The sequence below is a fragment of the Amblyomma americanum genome, chromosome 4 (genome assembly GCF_052857255.1).
Source record: "Amblyomma americanum isolate KBUSLIRL-KWMA chromosome 4, ASM5285725v1, whole genome shotgun sequence".
Classification (NCBI taxonomy): domain Eukaryota; kingdom Metazoa; phylum Arthropoda; class Arachnida; order Ixodida; family Ixodidae; genus Amblyomma; species Amblyomma americanum.
Genome location: NC_135500.1, coordinates 203,366,569 through 203,380,654, shown reverse-complemented (window position 1 = coordinate 203,380,654; position 14,086 = coordinate 203,366,569). Strand labels below are relative to the sequence as shown.

The window sequence follows — 14,086 nt, the reverse complement described above, 5'->3', positions numbered from 1 at the left end:
ATATCTCTGAAAATCCCATGATAAAGTATAGCAGTGTCGCGTTTATCGAACTCCCAGCGGAGCATTCAATATATCAAACTGCTCGCCGCGCCGTTGCAAATGGCGCTTCTGCAAACGAAGCTCCCGCAGTCACTTCGCACATGGAGCCAGGTCAGCGGTGCCGTAAAATGCATGCCGGAGTTAGCGTAGGGTGTGCTTGAGGGTGACCTTTGGTGTGGAATGCTTATTTTCAACGCGGCACTGCTGACATGCGGGGAACGTGGCGTAGGTGCACTGTTTGGCATGCGGTGAAGCAAGCCTATAGATGTGAGAAGGCTTACGGCGGCTCCCGCATGGGCCGTTTCGATGCTGAAGGCGACGAGAAATCAACTGTACCATAGTCTTGAATTGCGGCATTATTGCGTTTATAGTGTACCATTAACAAAATTAGACCTATGATCGGCGGTGGCTTCTCCCAATTAAAGCACCGTTCGCTGCGGCTTCGATGCGAAGGATGGATAAGGCTCAACCCTTTAAATAGGGCGGTGGTTCAAGCCACCTATAGCCATGACTTGGGAAATTTTACTCTTGTCTAGATTTTGGCCACCAATCGGATAACCTCCGCTTGGTTACTTCTACCCACTTTAAATCTACTTTTCCTTCACTGTCCTTAAACCCCGGTGCTTTGAATAAATCAGCCCCGCTGCTTTCCCATTTCAAGATAGTGGCTAGTACCATCTACAGACAATGTGCTATGCTCGTAACCATTTCATGTTTACATCTACTCGATTACTGGAGGGAGTAATTTTTTCTACTTCAGTTTTGTCTGAAAATTTGGTCGTTTAACTTACGCTAATCTTTAAAAAATTAAATTGGGGACAACGCGACACACCTCACCGCGTGTCCCCTCTTGACGCGTGATGACGTGCCCCGCGTGATGTCAGTGAGCAGCTAGCCTTCATGCTCTCTACGTCCCACTGATGTCATCTGGGTAGGGGACGCGCGGTGAGGTGTGTCGCCCTAATCAGTTGCGAGCTACTGCGAGCAGCTATTTTTTAAAATTATTTCTAAATTATAGGGTCCACGCAGAGCTTCCAAATTTGACTCGAAGACGCACAAAGACCAACTCTACAGATCTGTTACACTAGAATATGCCCATCGAAATCATTTACGGTCTCTTTAATGACATACCCTATACAAAATCAAGAAGAAATGGGCTTTGGCAGGGCATGCAATGCGAAGGGAAGATAACCGATGGTTGTTAAGTTACGGACTGGATTCCAAGAGAGGGCAAGCGTAGCAGGGTCGGTAGAAAGGTGGGTGGATGAGATTAAGAAGTTTCGGGGTTAGAAGGGGCTCTGAAAGGGGCTTCAATATAGTTGCGGTATGCCTGGGACGTTAGAGCACGCCGCTTCACGATTAATATTGTCCAGCAAGAATTTTTTTAGTACGCCTTGTAGAAGCTGAGTTATCTGTAGTCAAAATTGGAATTTCAGTGTCTTCGCGCCTTTCCCTCGTCACTTTTTGCACGCTGGAAGGTAAGTGCTGCTACGTCGGCCCAACCTCGGAGGGCGGAGCTTCCTGACCTGTCGGAGCTACGCGTCTTCAGGGAATTTAAGCCCACTTCACATTTTTAAACACATATTTTTCTTTTTTTTAAGTAAAAATGTAGCGAACGCGCTAAAAACGCCGCTAGCTGATGAGGGAAGGAGCGCGCGCGGAGGACATCAGAAAGAATGTGAATCGTGTTAGCTAGTAATTTCTGATACTTAACTATTGCAGTTAGGCGTCTGGTTGGAATTTTCGAAAGAGCGTGTCTTTGGCGCGAAGTGGCCAAATTTATTGAGCCACAACGCCCAGAATAATCAGTTTTCAAAATTCTAAACACTGATATGGCTCTTTTTTTAACGGATATTTCTACAAATCTTCAGTTGCAAGCAGACGCGTAAGAGTAAATGTTAACGATCAGAAAATGACCTTCTATTTTGTAATAATAATTGGTTTCTGGGGAAAGGAAATGGCGCAGTATCTCTCATATATCCTTGGAAGCCGCACCGTAAGGGAAGGGATAAAGGAGGGAGTGAAAGAAGAAAGGAAGAGAGAGGTGCCGTAGTGGAGGGCTCCAGAGTGATTTCGACCACCTGGGGATCTTTAACGTGCACTGACATCGCACAGCACTCGGGCGCCTGAGCGTTTTGCCCCCATAAAAACGCAGCCGCCGCGGTCGGGTTCGAACCCGGGAACTCCGAATCAGTAGCCGAGCTGAGCCACCGCGGCGGGTGACGATTCACGTTTTTTTCTGACGTCTGCCAACACTGGTGTTACTACGCCACGGAAACCATCTTTATAACTACTTTCAAAAATTAGTGCCGGGCTTCCCTGGAACACCTGGTATACCCTCATGCACGGTCTTGCTGAGCCCTCAGCCGGTCGCCAAAAAATGTTACGCATCAATAGATTTGTAAGCTTTCACGTCGCGTGCTGTGCTCGAGACAAGTATCGAAGTCGTACGGATCAACATTTTCGCAAAGTCGAACCGTTTATCGAGTGAGTAGCGTACATGCAGTTTCAGGATCGGCACGCATTATCTATTGCGAGACGTCCAAACAACCGCTGCAGCAGCAGAGGTCACATATCACTGGGGCCGCGTCAACTGTTGCGGCTATAGCTGACATAGAGTGAATTAAGCCTTACAGTTTGTCACTAATGAAGTGATTACTGGCAGCGAGGCAAGAACCGTTATTGTTCGAACCCTTATCCTCCGCCGAGATAAGTTTCAAAACGCGGCGTAAGGACTCTGCTTCATATCCAGCGGCCACTTGATGCGCACTGCACTGGCCCGTCTGCCCCGAATACAGGACTGATAACGGATAACGTGTATCAATGCTTCAGACGCCCTGCTACGAAGCACATCCAATGTTTGCGTGCTGCATCGAGCCGCGAGAAACCGATGCAAGCTGCCGATATTTACCCCTTGACGGATCTTCCTGAGCAGTTGATCGAACATGTGCTGTCGTTCGTGGACCAGACGGACCTGCTGGAAAGCTGCCGCCACACGTGCAAGCTCTTTCGTGACGTAATCGACAGAAACGGCTTCTGGAAGATCAAGTGCCTGCGGGACGGCAAAGTGATCCCCGCATACGCACTGGAGGAACTGCCGCCGCGGTACTACCAGAGCATCTACATGGGAAATCCCTACGGCCGGAACTTGCTCCGCAACGGGCACGGCGATGCCCCCGAAGGTGCGTGGGTGTGGCTTCCGCGACTGAACGCGCGGTAGCACTCAAAGCGCACGTCAAGATCGTGCTCCGGGAGTCCTTATCATATCCAGTTAGCAACGGTCTTTATCCATTTTACCCTCCGGCCCAAAAGTTCTTGTTACTATATTCACCGCTCTAGGTTTTAGTTATGTCTGAAATGCACTGAACATGTTCAAACTCGTGCCGTGGCTCACTGTTCAAATAAAAGTAGAAAAACTGACAGGACGATCATGAAACCTGGTGCGAGAAAGCTGCGAGGACAGTTGGAGTTACCCTCAATGTGATGACTTGGATGCTTTTGCCCTATACTGACCTCACGCGGCAGAATTTTTCTGAATGGTGTTGTGGAGAGGTGGCTGGCAGGCGGTGCTTCTGGAGGACAGCTGGTTTTCTTACAGCGTCTTTGAATTCAATTTCGAAGTCAGTTGCTTTTTTTTTCCCTCTGCGGCGTGCCCTTATCGTAAGTGGAGGCCTTGTGGAGGGACGATGTACAGGTTTGGTGGGCAGAGTATGTCGCTTCTGAAGGGTGCGATGGGGCGGGGTGGGGCGGTGGATGAAGAATAGTGGTGGGTGGTGCTTTTTGGAGGCCGGAGTTTTCACCAGCAGATGCTTCACGCATACGACGCCAGCGTTTTTCCAAAGTATCACTGGCAATTATATCTCAGTAGAAGGCAGGCTCCTTTACCACGGCTTTTTAGCCTCGCTCCAAGCTAAAAAGTGACAGCATTGCCTCTATTCTCTCCCAAAGAGGCAGCTATATCATACGAACACCAAAACCAGTGGCGGATTAAGGGGAGAGCGGTCACACCATTAGCGAGACATTTTCTGCTGCCATTAAATAACCCATTCTTTTCCACGAAGAAATGCAGTGCGCATGTATGACCCCCCCCCCTCCCCCGCTTCCCCAATGGTTTTATTCAACGGTCACCCATAAATCCTGACCTGACGAAAATTCGGCATCACATATGCCCAAGCTCCATTGTTTATGGTAAGCAGGGAATCGCATCTACCTTGAAGGGGTGATGTCATTTAGTGTTCTGCTGCAGCATGCACTACTGCTACTCCCTTATGAATACATGGCGGACACGTTCCGGATACAAATATCGCTTGCTTTGTGATTTGCGTTATGGATAAACCTTTGCATACAAATATAAATTCGGAAATATTTATCTTTGCAAAGGTAGCTAAGGGCGTTAGCATAATAGCTAGGAAATATGGGTAAAAGGCACTCATATGTTTACTCAAGTGTGACTGAAGTTTTCAATAATGCCCTGGTTTCTAAAAAGAGTAAAACCAGACAAGACCTCAAGGGACTGGAAAAAAGGTCGAGTGACAACAAAAGCAAGAAAATTCTGAAAGAGTTTCGCACCATAGCAAATTCAGCTGAAGAGAAAATAGGCAATGGCCGTGTGCTTTTTAGTGAAAACTGCACGACATTGACGACTTTTCGGAATTCCGTCATGGTGTACTGCAAGCCCACCGTCGGGAATATTAAAGGAGGACTGTGTGTGGTCTGTGCGCGTGGGCCACACGGACGGAAGCGAGGAGAAGACATATTTGCGCCAGAACGGCTAGATGCCTTCAAAAAGAAAAAAGACATCAACGTCCTAAACGACCCGCAACTGGGCTTGGCTCGCTAATCTGTGGCCGATAGTCGCTCTCAGCTAGAACTGGGCAAAGGTTAATAAATACAAATACGTACGGCGTAGAAACGGCCGAGTTCTGATGCGAAAGGCTATAACGGCATGAATGCGGAATTCGTGGCTTGCGCTGGTGACTTAGATAAGCTTGCTTAAAAGCTGACAACTATGGAAGTGGCGGGCACAATTTGAACCATGGAAGTCTCAAACAAGTAGAACAACCTGCGGTCTACAAATGCTGCATAATAGATGACCTAGAATACTGAACCGTTTACACTCTAGAAATATCCAGCTAGAGAACATCACGTTCGGGACATTGGACAATATTTTCAAAATAAAGTGCATCTTATTTTGCCTTGTGTGTTTTAAACAGTGAATTATGTTTGTGTGTGATTCATAGGCGAAATTCAGTCACTGAATCCAAAGTTCTTGCCTCCCATGTAGTTCGCGGGGTGTTATACATGTCGTGTGCTTTTATGCTTTTGTTTTTAATTTGCTGTGATTGAAACGCTGTTTATATTATTGTTTGTTATGCGAATTACTGTCAGTTAAGGGGGCCTGCGGCCCTGTCAAACTGGCGTTTCGGCAGCTTTTTCTGCAGGCTTCCTGCACCGCGTAAAATGATGTAAATAAAGTTTTATTATTATTATTATTATTATTATTATTATTATTATTATTATTATTATTATTATTATTATTATTATTATTATTATTATTATACAGTCTTTGTCCGTAAAGTTTCGAGACTGATTTATTTTATTCCCCAAACCAAATGTTGGTGCCTATGTGTAGCGCCATCTTTTCGGGCTAACCTGAGCTATTTATGTTAATTTTGGTGGCAGCCGCTAGATGGCGCTACGTGTAAAAAAATACGTTGTCGCTAGTCTGCGCATTCTACTGAGAGTGAATGTGGTGAGATGGACGTCCACCTCGAACAGCGTGTAAACATAAAATTCTGTGTGAAGCTTGGCAGGATAGCCACACAGACTTATGAGCTTCGTCGTGACTCTTACGGTAACGAGAGATTATTGCAGGCGCGAGTTTTCGAGTGGCACAAGAGGTTCGTTTTGAGGAGAACGTCGGTGGAAGACGACACAAGGCAGGGGCGCCCTTCAACCTCACGGAATGAAAACAACGTGGCTCGGATCAGGAAAATCGTACAGCAAGACCGCACCATTACAGTTCGCATGCTATCAGATGCTCTCGACATTTGCAAGACAACATGCCGGCAAATTTTGCGTGAGAACTTTGGGAAACGAAAGCTGAATGCCAGACTTGTGCCGCACTCCCTCACACAGGACCAGAAGGAAACGCGGGCATCAGTGAGCGCTGATTTGCTGTCCGATGCAGAGAAGGATGCTGCATTCGTCGACAGCATCATTGCTGGAGACGAAACATGATGTTTTCAATACGATCCTCAAACAAAGAGGCAGAGCGCCGAATGGCGGTCTACAAGCTCTCTGGCGTCGAGAATGGTGCGACGACAGAAGACCAAAACAAAGACAATGCTGATGTTTTTTTCGATGCCAGATGTGTCATATACACCACGACTTCGTCCCACAAGGGCAGACGGTGAATCGGGAGTTTTATATCTGCGTGCTCCAACACATACGTCATGCACTGCGACGCCGTCGCCCTGACTTATGGGCATCCGGACAGTGCAGCCTTCTCCACAATAACGCAAGGCCGCACACTGCTCTCATCGTGACAAAATTTCTCACCAAGCACAGCATTACTGTACTTCCCTATCCGCCATACTTTCCTGACCTCTTCCCATGCGTTTTTTTTTCGTTTCCTCGTGTGAAGAGAGCCCTTAAAGGTCGCTGGATGGGGAGCGTGGAGGCCATTCAAGACGCCACGACAAAGGTGCTGACAGTCCTGCCAAAAGAAGCGTTTTCCAACTGTTTCCAAGACCTCATGAAGCGTTGGAAGCTGTGTATAGACTGCAAGGGAGTCTATTTCGAAGGGGTGCTGAGCAAAGATTTAAATGTTAAACGCATTTTTTTTTTAATAGACAGACTCAGTTTCGGAACTTTACGGACAAAGGTTGTGTTATTGAAAAGAACTAAGCGACATTAAAATGCTTCTAAAATATACCTGGCCAGCCAAAGTTCTGAAACTTGTTTGCGTTAACCGAAAGTGCTAATTATCCGAGTTTGAATTACCGCGAGTCTAGCTGCATATTCCATCTCACAAGTTGTGCACAGTGAAGTGGAAGCTAGGAACGCCAGGCGACGGCTTCCAGACGTGTGTAGCTGGCTTGCGAGCGCGTGAATGCCTCTACAGACAAGTTCGATTTTTTTTTGCACTTTCATTGATTTACCACAGGCATCACACTTTTCGCCCATAAATTATGCGTCTGCAGCTTTGACCAGCTGTCGTTCTCCAACTTCTTTTTTTCTTTTTCGCTTTGAGGTGAATTCGCTGGTTGGCGAGTAAAAGGAACCGACTGGAAATATGAGAAAGCCCCGGATGGTGCAGATCGTTTGCCTTTAGGTGGGTGCACCGTCATATTTCTCTTTTATTTTACAGCATGCGTCGCTGCACCGATTTATTTGTGCGTTTGCACATTAAGCAGTGACGTGCCTAAACTGTTAAGGCACGGACACACTGGCGGCAAAACACGCGCGGCACGCCGCCGGCGACAAGCCGCTACGGACACACTGGCGGCAAAACGTGCGCGGCAAGCCGCTTGCCGCGAAACCTGCCGCGGCGGCGGGTTGATCTGCCGCGCTGAGGATGGGTGAATAATAATAATAATAATTGGTATTGGGGGAAAGGAAATGGCGCAGTATCTGTCTCATTTATCGTTGGACACCTGAACCGCGCCGTAAGGGAAGGGATAAAGGAGGGAGTGAAAGAATAAAGGAAGAATAGGTGCCGTAGTGGAGGGCTCCGGAATAATTTCGACCACCTGGGGATCTTTAACGTGCACTGACATCGCACAGCACACGGGCGCCTTAGCGTTTTTCCTCCATAAAAACGCAGCCGCCGCGGTCGGGTTCGAACCCGGGAACTCCGGATCAGTAGTCGAGCGCCCTACCACTGAGCTATAGTGCCTAGAATATACTTATAACTGAGCCACCGCAGCGGGGGAGGATGGGTGGAGGAGCCATTTTCGGCGGCTTGCCGCGTGCCGCGGAGCGGGGAGACCAATTAGGGGCGCCTGGCTTAGTCACGTGGAGAGCGTCTGTGTCGCCACCTCTTGGCTCCTAGCAAAGTTACCTTCTAGAGGCGGCAACGGAGCCGCGCGCTTCTCCGCGAGCAGGGACCTCGACCGGTTTGGCATGAAAAGAGCTTTGCGCGGCGGCGCTGTCCCGCGCACTCCTCGCCGCCGGTGTGCCGTCCCTGAATTCGCGCCGCGAATATTGCCGCCAGCGGCTTGCCGCACGTTTTTCCGCCAGTGTGTTCGTACGCTTAGTTTTACGTTTCTTTAATTAAATGCCAACTGAGAGTAGATGGCTATGCATTATAGGTAGGTACCTTCGTTTTTGGGTTAGTCTTACATTTCTTTAATTAAATGCCAGCTGAGAGTAGACGCTATGCATTATGACCATGTGGCTGGTCACGTGACCAACCAGGTGACGAACCACGTGATCAACCACGCCGCCGGCAGCTGCTCTGCACAACGTGACAATGTGCAGCGCAGCCACGGCACCGCCACGCTGAAGGCTCGAAATCCTACCGTAATGTAGCTTTCGCTACAATCAGGCATGTTCTCGGTGAGTAGCATAGGCCTCGTACTGTAGCGCACAATTTTATCTTTAATTAATAATGGTTTAGCTTTCATGTCCTACTTCGTTGGGCTCGTCCTTCCTAATAGAATCTCTTATTGTTCAGTATACGTTAGCTGCTCCTTATCTCTTACGGCCTAAAATTGAGGCCAGTAACATAATGTTTAATGAACGAATAGATAAGTCAATTTCATATCAATATTTATTTTACGTCATTAGGCGTACGTCAGTATGCACAAACGAGCCCCGACCGTGTTTTTGCTGCAGCATATTTTGAAGTTTTAGCACAAGGTGTTTCAGAGCTTATTAAATTTTTCCTTTATTGCAGCATGCTTAGGGAAACTTCTTTCGCTGAACTTCGTAGCTCGTAAGACGTCCTGGCAATTGCAAGGCGTTTTTCGTTATCGAAAGAGGGGCATGTCGGGACGCCTCTAACCAGGCTTGTGTGATTTTTTGTTTCTGCAGAAAAACAGGGATGTTTCGCAACTTCGTACAAGAGATGCACAAAGCAGCAAGTTATCGACTTAGTGAGTGAAGGCATTCTTCCAGTAATCATGGATACAATCAAACCAGACATCGAAGTCTCGGACTGGTATGTGATGAGCACCTACTATGCCTCTATTTTTTTTTCAACCACTTCTGACCGGCTGCAGTACTTGGTGACATTTAATATGACGGTAAACGTAACTAATACTTCTGACGGTTTTGGGGCATTTATTCGCTTCATGTTTGCTGCGATCGGGGTGCCAGTAACTCTACAATGTGTGTAGCTGATCCTCAGATTCACTCGACGGCAACCTGCGCCGACGTGTATGTCTATTGCACCACTGTTTACACCACTGGATGCTAGTCATATGCCACTTGAGTGCACGGCGTTGTGCAACTAAAGTTTCTTGTTGAGCAAATTAGATCCCTATACTAATGATGTAATTCTCATATTTTTTCTCCTGCTTTCTAACCAATTATCTCTAAATAATCACGCTGTTAATCTGCTATTGATGAACGCCAGAATTTTTTTTTAAATCCCATATGTCCCTTGGTATCGGTGAATGTTGGCTTCTTCATGCAAACAGCATAAAGTACAAAAAAGCTATATTTTTATGAACGAACCAGTCGCTTTTTTGTCGCCGTTAATGGTTTCAGTATTAATAGCTAGTAATGCGAAAGCTCTAAGGGTAAAATAAGTGAAATGAAATGAAAGCCACAAGCGAATAATTTAGAAATCTCTTCTACCAACTTCACAGCTTTACGTATGCCTTCATGCACTTTTATGGATACAAAAACTCGCTAACTTATTACCCGCTGTAACTTGTCCCACATACTGGCAAGAGGTAACTGTGTCATAGTGCACCGTAAACTGGTCTTTTGTACATCTTTCATATATAGGTATGCAGCCCGGTTTGATTGCGGTAGCAAGTACAAGCTGACTGTGTCACTTCTCGGAGGCAAAGAGGAAGTGCTGCAAGTGTACAGCACTGGCTGGATTAGGACTGAACAGTGGCGTGGCGGCAAGTGGAATCAGGCAAGTGACTGCTTCCAGATACGGGTGTCTAGCCAGCGCAGTTTTCAACATTGGATACAGGGTGTCACGTACCGGGTTTTTTTAAAGAGCATCAGCTCTTACTCGTCACGTTTCTCGATTTCTTGGGGTCTGCTACCACCTCCGTTCGGCGTGAAATTTTCGAAGTCAGAGAAATTCAAGATGGCGGCCCGCATAGTATATTGATATAGCAACCCAACTGGTGATTGACTAGTGACGTCATTAGTATATCAAATTGGTGATTGATTGGTGACGTCACTTATTAATCCAAAATGCCGACCTCATATCAATGCTAGTAAACCAAACAGCTAACGCTCGTTACGTCAACGTCTTCCAGACGGTGGCGGCATCATTTTTTTGAAAATACGCTCAAGGGAAGCATCCTTGGTGGTTTGCTTGTATGTTGCTAGGTGGGGGCATGGGTTCTGCTTTATCAGACCAATGCAAGACTGCCTCAGGGCTAGTTTAACGGACAATACAAATAACGCGAAATCACGGCAGAAATGAAAATATCTTATGTTGAGCCATGACTAATAGAATCAAGCATGATATTCGCCGTAAACGGGGCATTGTTATCATAATTTCTGACGGTAATTCGCACTGTCGGTACATCCGCTGTCGAAATTTCATATCGATATAAAATACTTTGATTTGGGCTGAATGGTTCATGTTCCTAAATTAAATGTTTCAGCGCAAATGACAAAGAACACATAACAAATGACTGACACCAATTATATTCCGCGTAACTCCCTCTTTATATTTTTCTTTCTTTTGCTTCTATCATTATTTTATTACTGTGAGTCGCATGGGAAAACATTGCTTCAGTCGTGGTTATCGGTTTAATTCTCGTGTGCATTGACCTGCTTGATGCGTGTATGCTTGACATGATGTCAGACAAGTGTTATTCTGTGCATATTGGCTACCTTCATGGTATGGTAACTTGCTGAGGCAATAAAAACGCATTGCTTGACTGTTTCTTTATGCAACGCACGGATTTTTAAGTTTTTCTACTGAAAAGAAAACCAAGTTCTCCAGTGCGGACAAAACTGCTAAAGTCTGCTGTCAAAATTCTCTAATATAGAGCTTTAGCATGGCGGAGACATGCTACGGGAGACGTTTACCGGACCAGCTGGTTGCTGCGCATGCGTAGTGGGTAAGTGGGGACGCGCACCTCTCACTGCCCATGAATGCAAGCACCCGCTATTCCGGTATACGAAGCGCTATACGTCAACGCGGGCAAGGCCTTTGCAGGATTTAGCATAGCGGAGACGTGTACCGGATTACCGTGCACCTCCTGTGCACGCGCAGTGGTCCCACCTGGCCGCACGCCTATACCGCTGCCCGTACGCGGCCGGCTTATGATAATCCGGTATACGTCCCCGTTAGTGCGTGGGCCTAGGCAGGTGTGCCGTCTAGGTCACGTGACCTTGCGGCGTCATCACAACCTGCCCACCGTGGCAGGACGTGGCAGTTAATGATCGGTCAATCTGGAAGAGCAACCTTGGCAGCACAAGGCCCACCGCTGGGAGCACCTGCCATCGCAGGGCACTGGAGCTTCGCTTAACCGCTGCACCACTGCGCAAGGAGGGGTATGAAGACTACGAGGGATCTGTGAATGTGCAATAGAGAATGTCCTTCCGCATATATGGGAAATAACCCACTAGGCTATGACGTCATAACTTTAAGGTTGAGCTTAAGTGTCCCATCCAATTTTTTCTTGAATGGCCGGAGGCGGCTACAGTGCTTTTTGTCCTGCTTATGCCGGCATTCCCTACTGCAAACTACCATAAGAAAATGCACAGACGAGAATAGGGTGTGATGCGACAAATCTGCATTCGCAGTATTGGCTGTATATTTCGTTTTTACGCTGATCGCCTTCCGATTGCGTCTTCGAATTTGGTTTCGTCTTCGCTTCTTTCGTTCCGTTGCTGGGTGGTATTCTGGAGGGTGGAGGTGGGTGGGTGTGCAGAATCTCTTAGGTGTGAGGGGTATTTTAACCGGAGGGTGTTCCGGCGGAGGTAGTTCCCGTGCTCCGTAAGGTGCCCGGAAGGTGCTCCGATCCGCTGCGATCTGCAAGGGGCTCTGTGATGAAGGATTGACGCACGTACACACACACACACGCGCACACACACACACGCGTGCGCGCAGATCACGGCTGCTTCACTGAAGGAGGGCTATATATACTGCTAACGCAGTAAAAAAGAATCCTTCGAGAGTGCTCAGGTCACGCTGCCGTTACTCGCAGGTCACTCACGTCTTTCGCGACTACCCTGCGGGCGTTCGTTTCGTCCAGTTCAAGCACTCTGGGAACGACACCCAGTTCTGGGCAGGCCACTACGGACCGAAGATGGCAGGAGGCGTCATTCGCGTTCGTGGGCAGAGGCAAGGGGCTGCGTGCTGACTGCGCCCCCGACAGCCCTCCTCTGTCGTCCCAATGAAGAAAATAGAAATGATTTTTTGTGTGTGCGTGTTTGTGTGTGGGGGATATTTGTTTTGTTTATATTTTTTGGCTTACACAGGGTAACGAGGAAGCTTTTTCTTGCAGCTCCCTGCCATCTCCAAATGTACCAGGTGGCGAAATAAACTGATTTGATTTGAACCTGGCCACTGTGAACTCTTTTTTTTTTTATTCGCTGCAAGAAGTTTTCCTCTGAGGAGCTTCTCCAACACTCATGTCGCGTGAAAGTATTACAGTGAGCCAGCAACGCCCCCCCCCCCCCCCCCACCCCCCCGTTCACATGAATGAACCTTTTGATTCGTGATCACGGCGCTATCGGCCGATGATGCAGTGGAACGGGAGCGAAGAGACATTCAAACGTACCGCTAGTTCTAAGGCGTTAGCGATCAAGAAGGAAAAGAATGGTAAAGGTTGCGCGTTCAGTTAAACCGAGTATGGACGTGCGAAAGCACTTGAGACAGCACAGGCTGAAAGGCAACCGCATGCAAGATCTTACCGCTGCTCAAAGTCAAGGATTTCTCCCCAAGTACATTTTAACGCGTTAGCGTTACAGGCCCCATTTACTAGACAAGCCGATGTCGGCGTTGTCCGCTTCGGCGGTGCATGGATTGCCTTTCACTTGTAAGGGGGAGCAGTCGTGCCACCTGTCAAGCTTTAAATCTCTGTAAGGTAAGGAGAAACCGTCACCTTTCAAAAGTTTTTCATCTTTAGGGAAGCCGCAAGGGTTCCGCTATATGAATGAGAACCGGTCACTTTTTTTTGCAAATACTGTGTCACATAGAGAAAGGTAATAACTTGTATATATATGTAGCGAAAATTTCAAGGAGGCACGCCGCGCGTGCCCTGAAATCCATTTTAGCAGAAGTCTTTCACTCCCTCTCTTATCCCTGCCCTTACGGCGCGGTTCAGGTGTTCAACGATATATGAGACAGATACTGCGCCATTTCCTTTCCCCAAAAAACCAATTATTATTAGAAGTAAAAAAACACAGACACGTAAAAAAGTGAACTTGTCCTTTTACCCATGGCAAGCGCAGTGAACAACATAAGCAACTAAGATTCTCGAACTTAATAAAACACGCTACTGAGCGTTCATTTTCGAATCGTGGTAACCGAGAACGAAATGTGGCAGCAACTTGATAGTCAGTTTCTTTTATTACAATAAATACCTTCTCTGTAAACGAGCCTATCTAGAGTAAAAGTTGTTTATTCGCTGCTCGCGGCCTGATCACCCATGTATACGGCTAAGTATTTTCTGTAAACGTAGAGTATTTATTTAACTTTGTGCCACAGTTTCAGATGCCTGCTTCTGACTTGGCAGCCCGCGACCTTTGACAGCCCTTGAGCGTACAACGATAAGGCTCGTTTCATTCCAAACATTCCAAGGTGTGGTTGCGCGACCATGGAGAAAATTTTATTCGGTCTGTTTTAATATTTATCCTAATGTCCTCGAATATTTTGAGGATTTTTCAAATG

At 47.2% G+C, this 14,086-nt stretch overlaps 1 protein-coding gene across 1 annotated transcript; it reads left to right on the top strand.

The window, feature by feature from the left end:
• The first annotated feature begins 2,866 nt into the window (after positions 1-2,866).
• Positions 2,867-12,752, top strand: LOC144129117 (F-box only protein 6-like). The gene is made up of 5 exons (XM_077663035.1): positions 2,867-3,221; positions 7,295-7,375; positions 9,079-9,205; positions 10,000-10,135; positions 12,399-12,752. Exons 1-5 carry the CDS (start codon positions 2,930-2,932, stop codon positions 12,552-12,554), a joined length of 792 nt encoding a protein of 263 aa, XP_077519161.1. The 5' UTR covers positions 2,867-2,929; the 3' UTR covers positions 12,555-12,752.
• Positions 12,753-14,086: the final 1,334 nt, after the last annotated feature.

What these genes read in the sequence shown, in the direction of transcription:
- LOC144129117 (XM_077663035.1), top strand. Translation starts at nt 2,930, where the DNA reads ATGCAAGCTGCCGATATTTACCCCTTGACGGATCTTCCTGAGCAGTTG. An exon ending in GCACGGCGATGCCCCCGAAG is followed by an intron (nt 3,222 to 7,294) that starts GTGCGTGGGTGT and finishes TTTCGCTTTGAG; the next exon opens with GTGAATTCGCTGGTTGGCGA. An exon ending in GTGGCGGCAAGTGGAATCAG is followed by an intron (nt 10,136 to 12,398) that starts GCAAGTGACTGC and finishes CGTTACTCGCAG; the next exon opens with GTCACTCACGTCTTTCGCGA.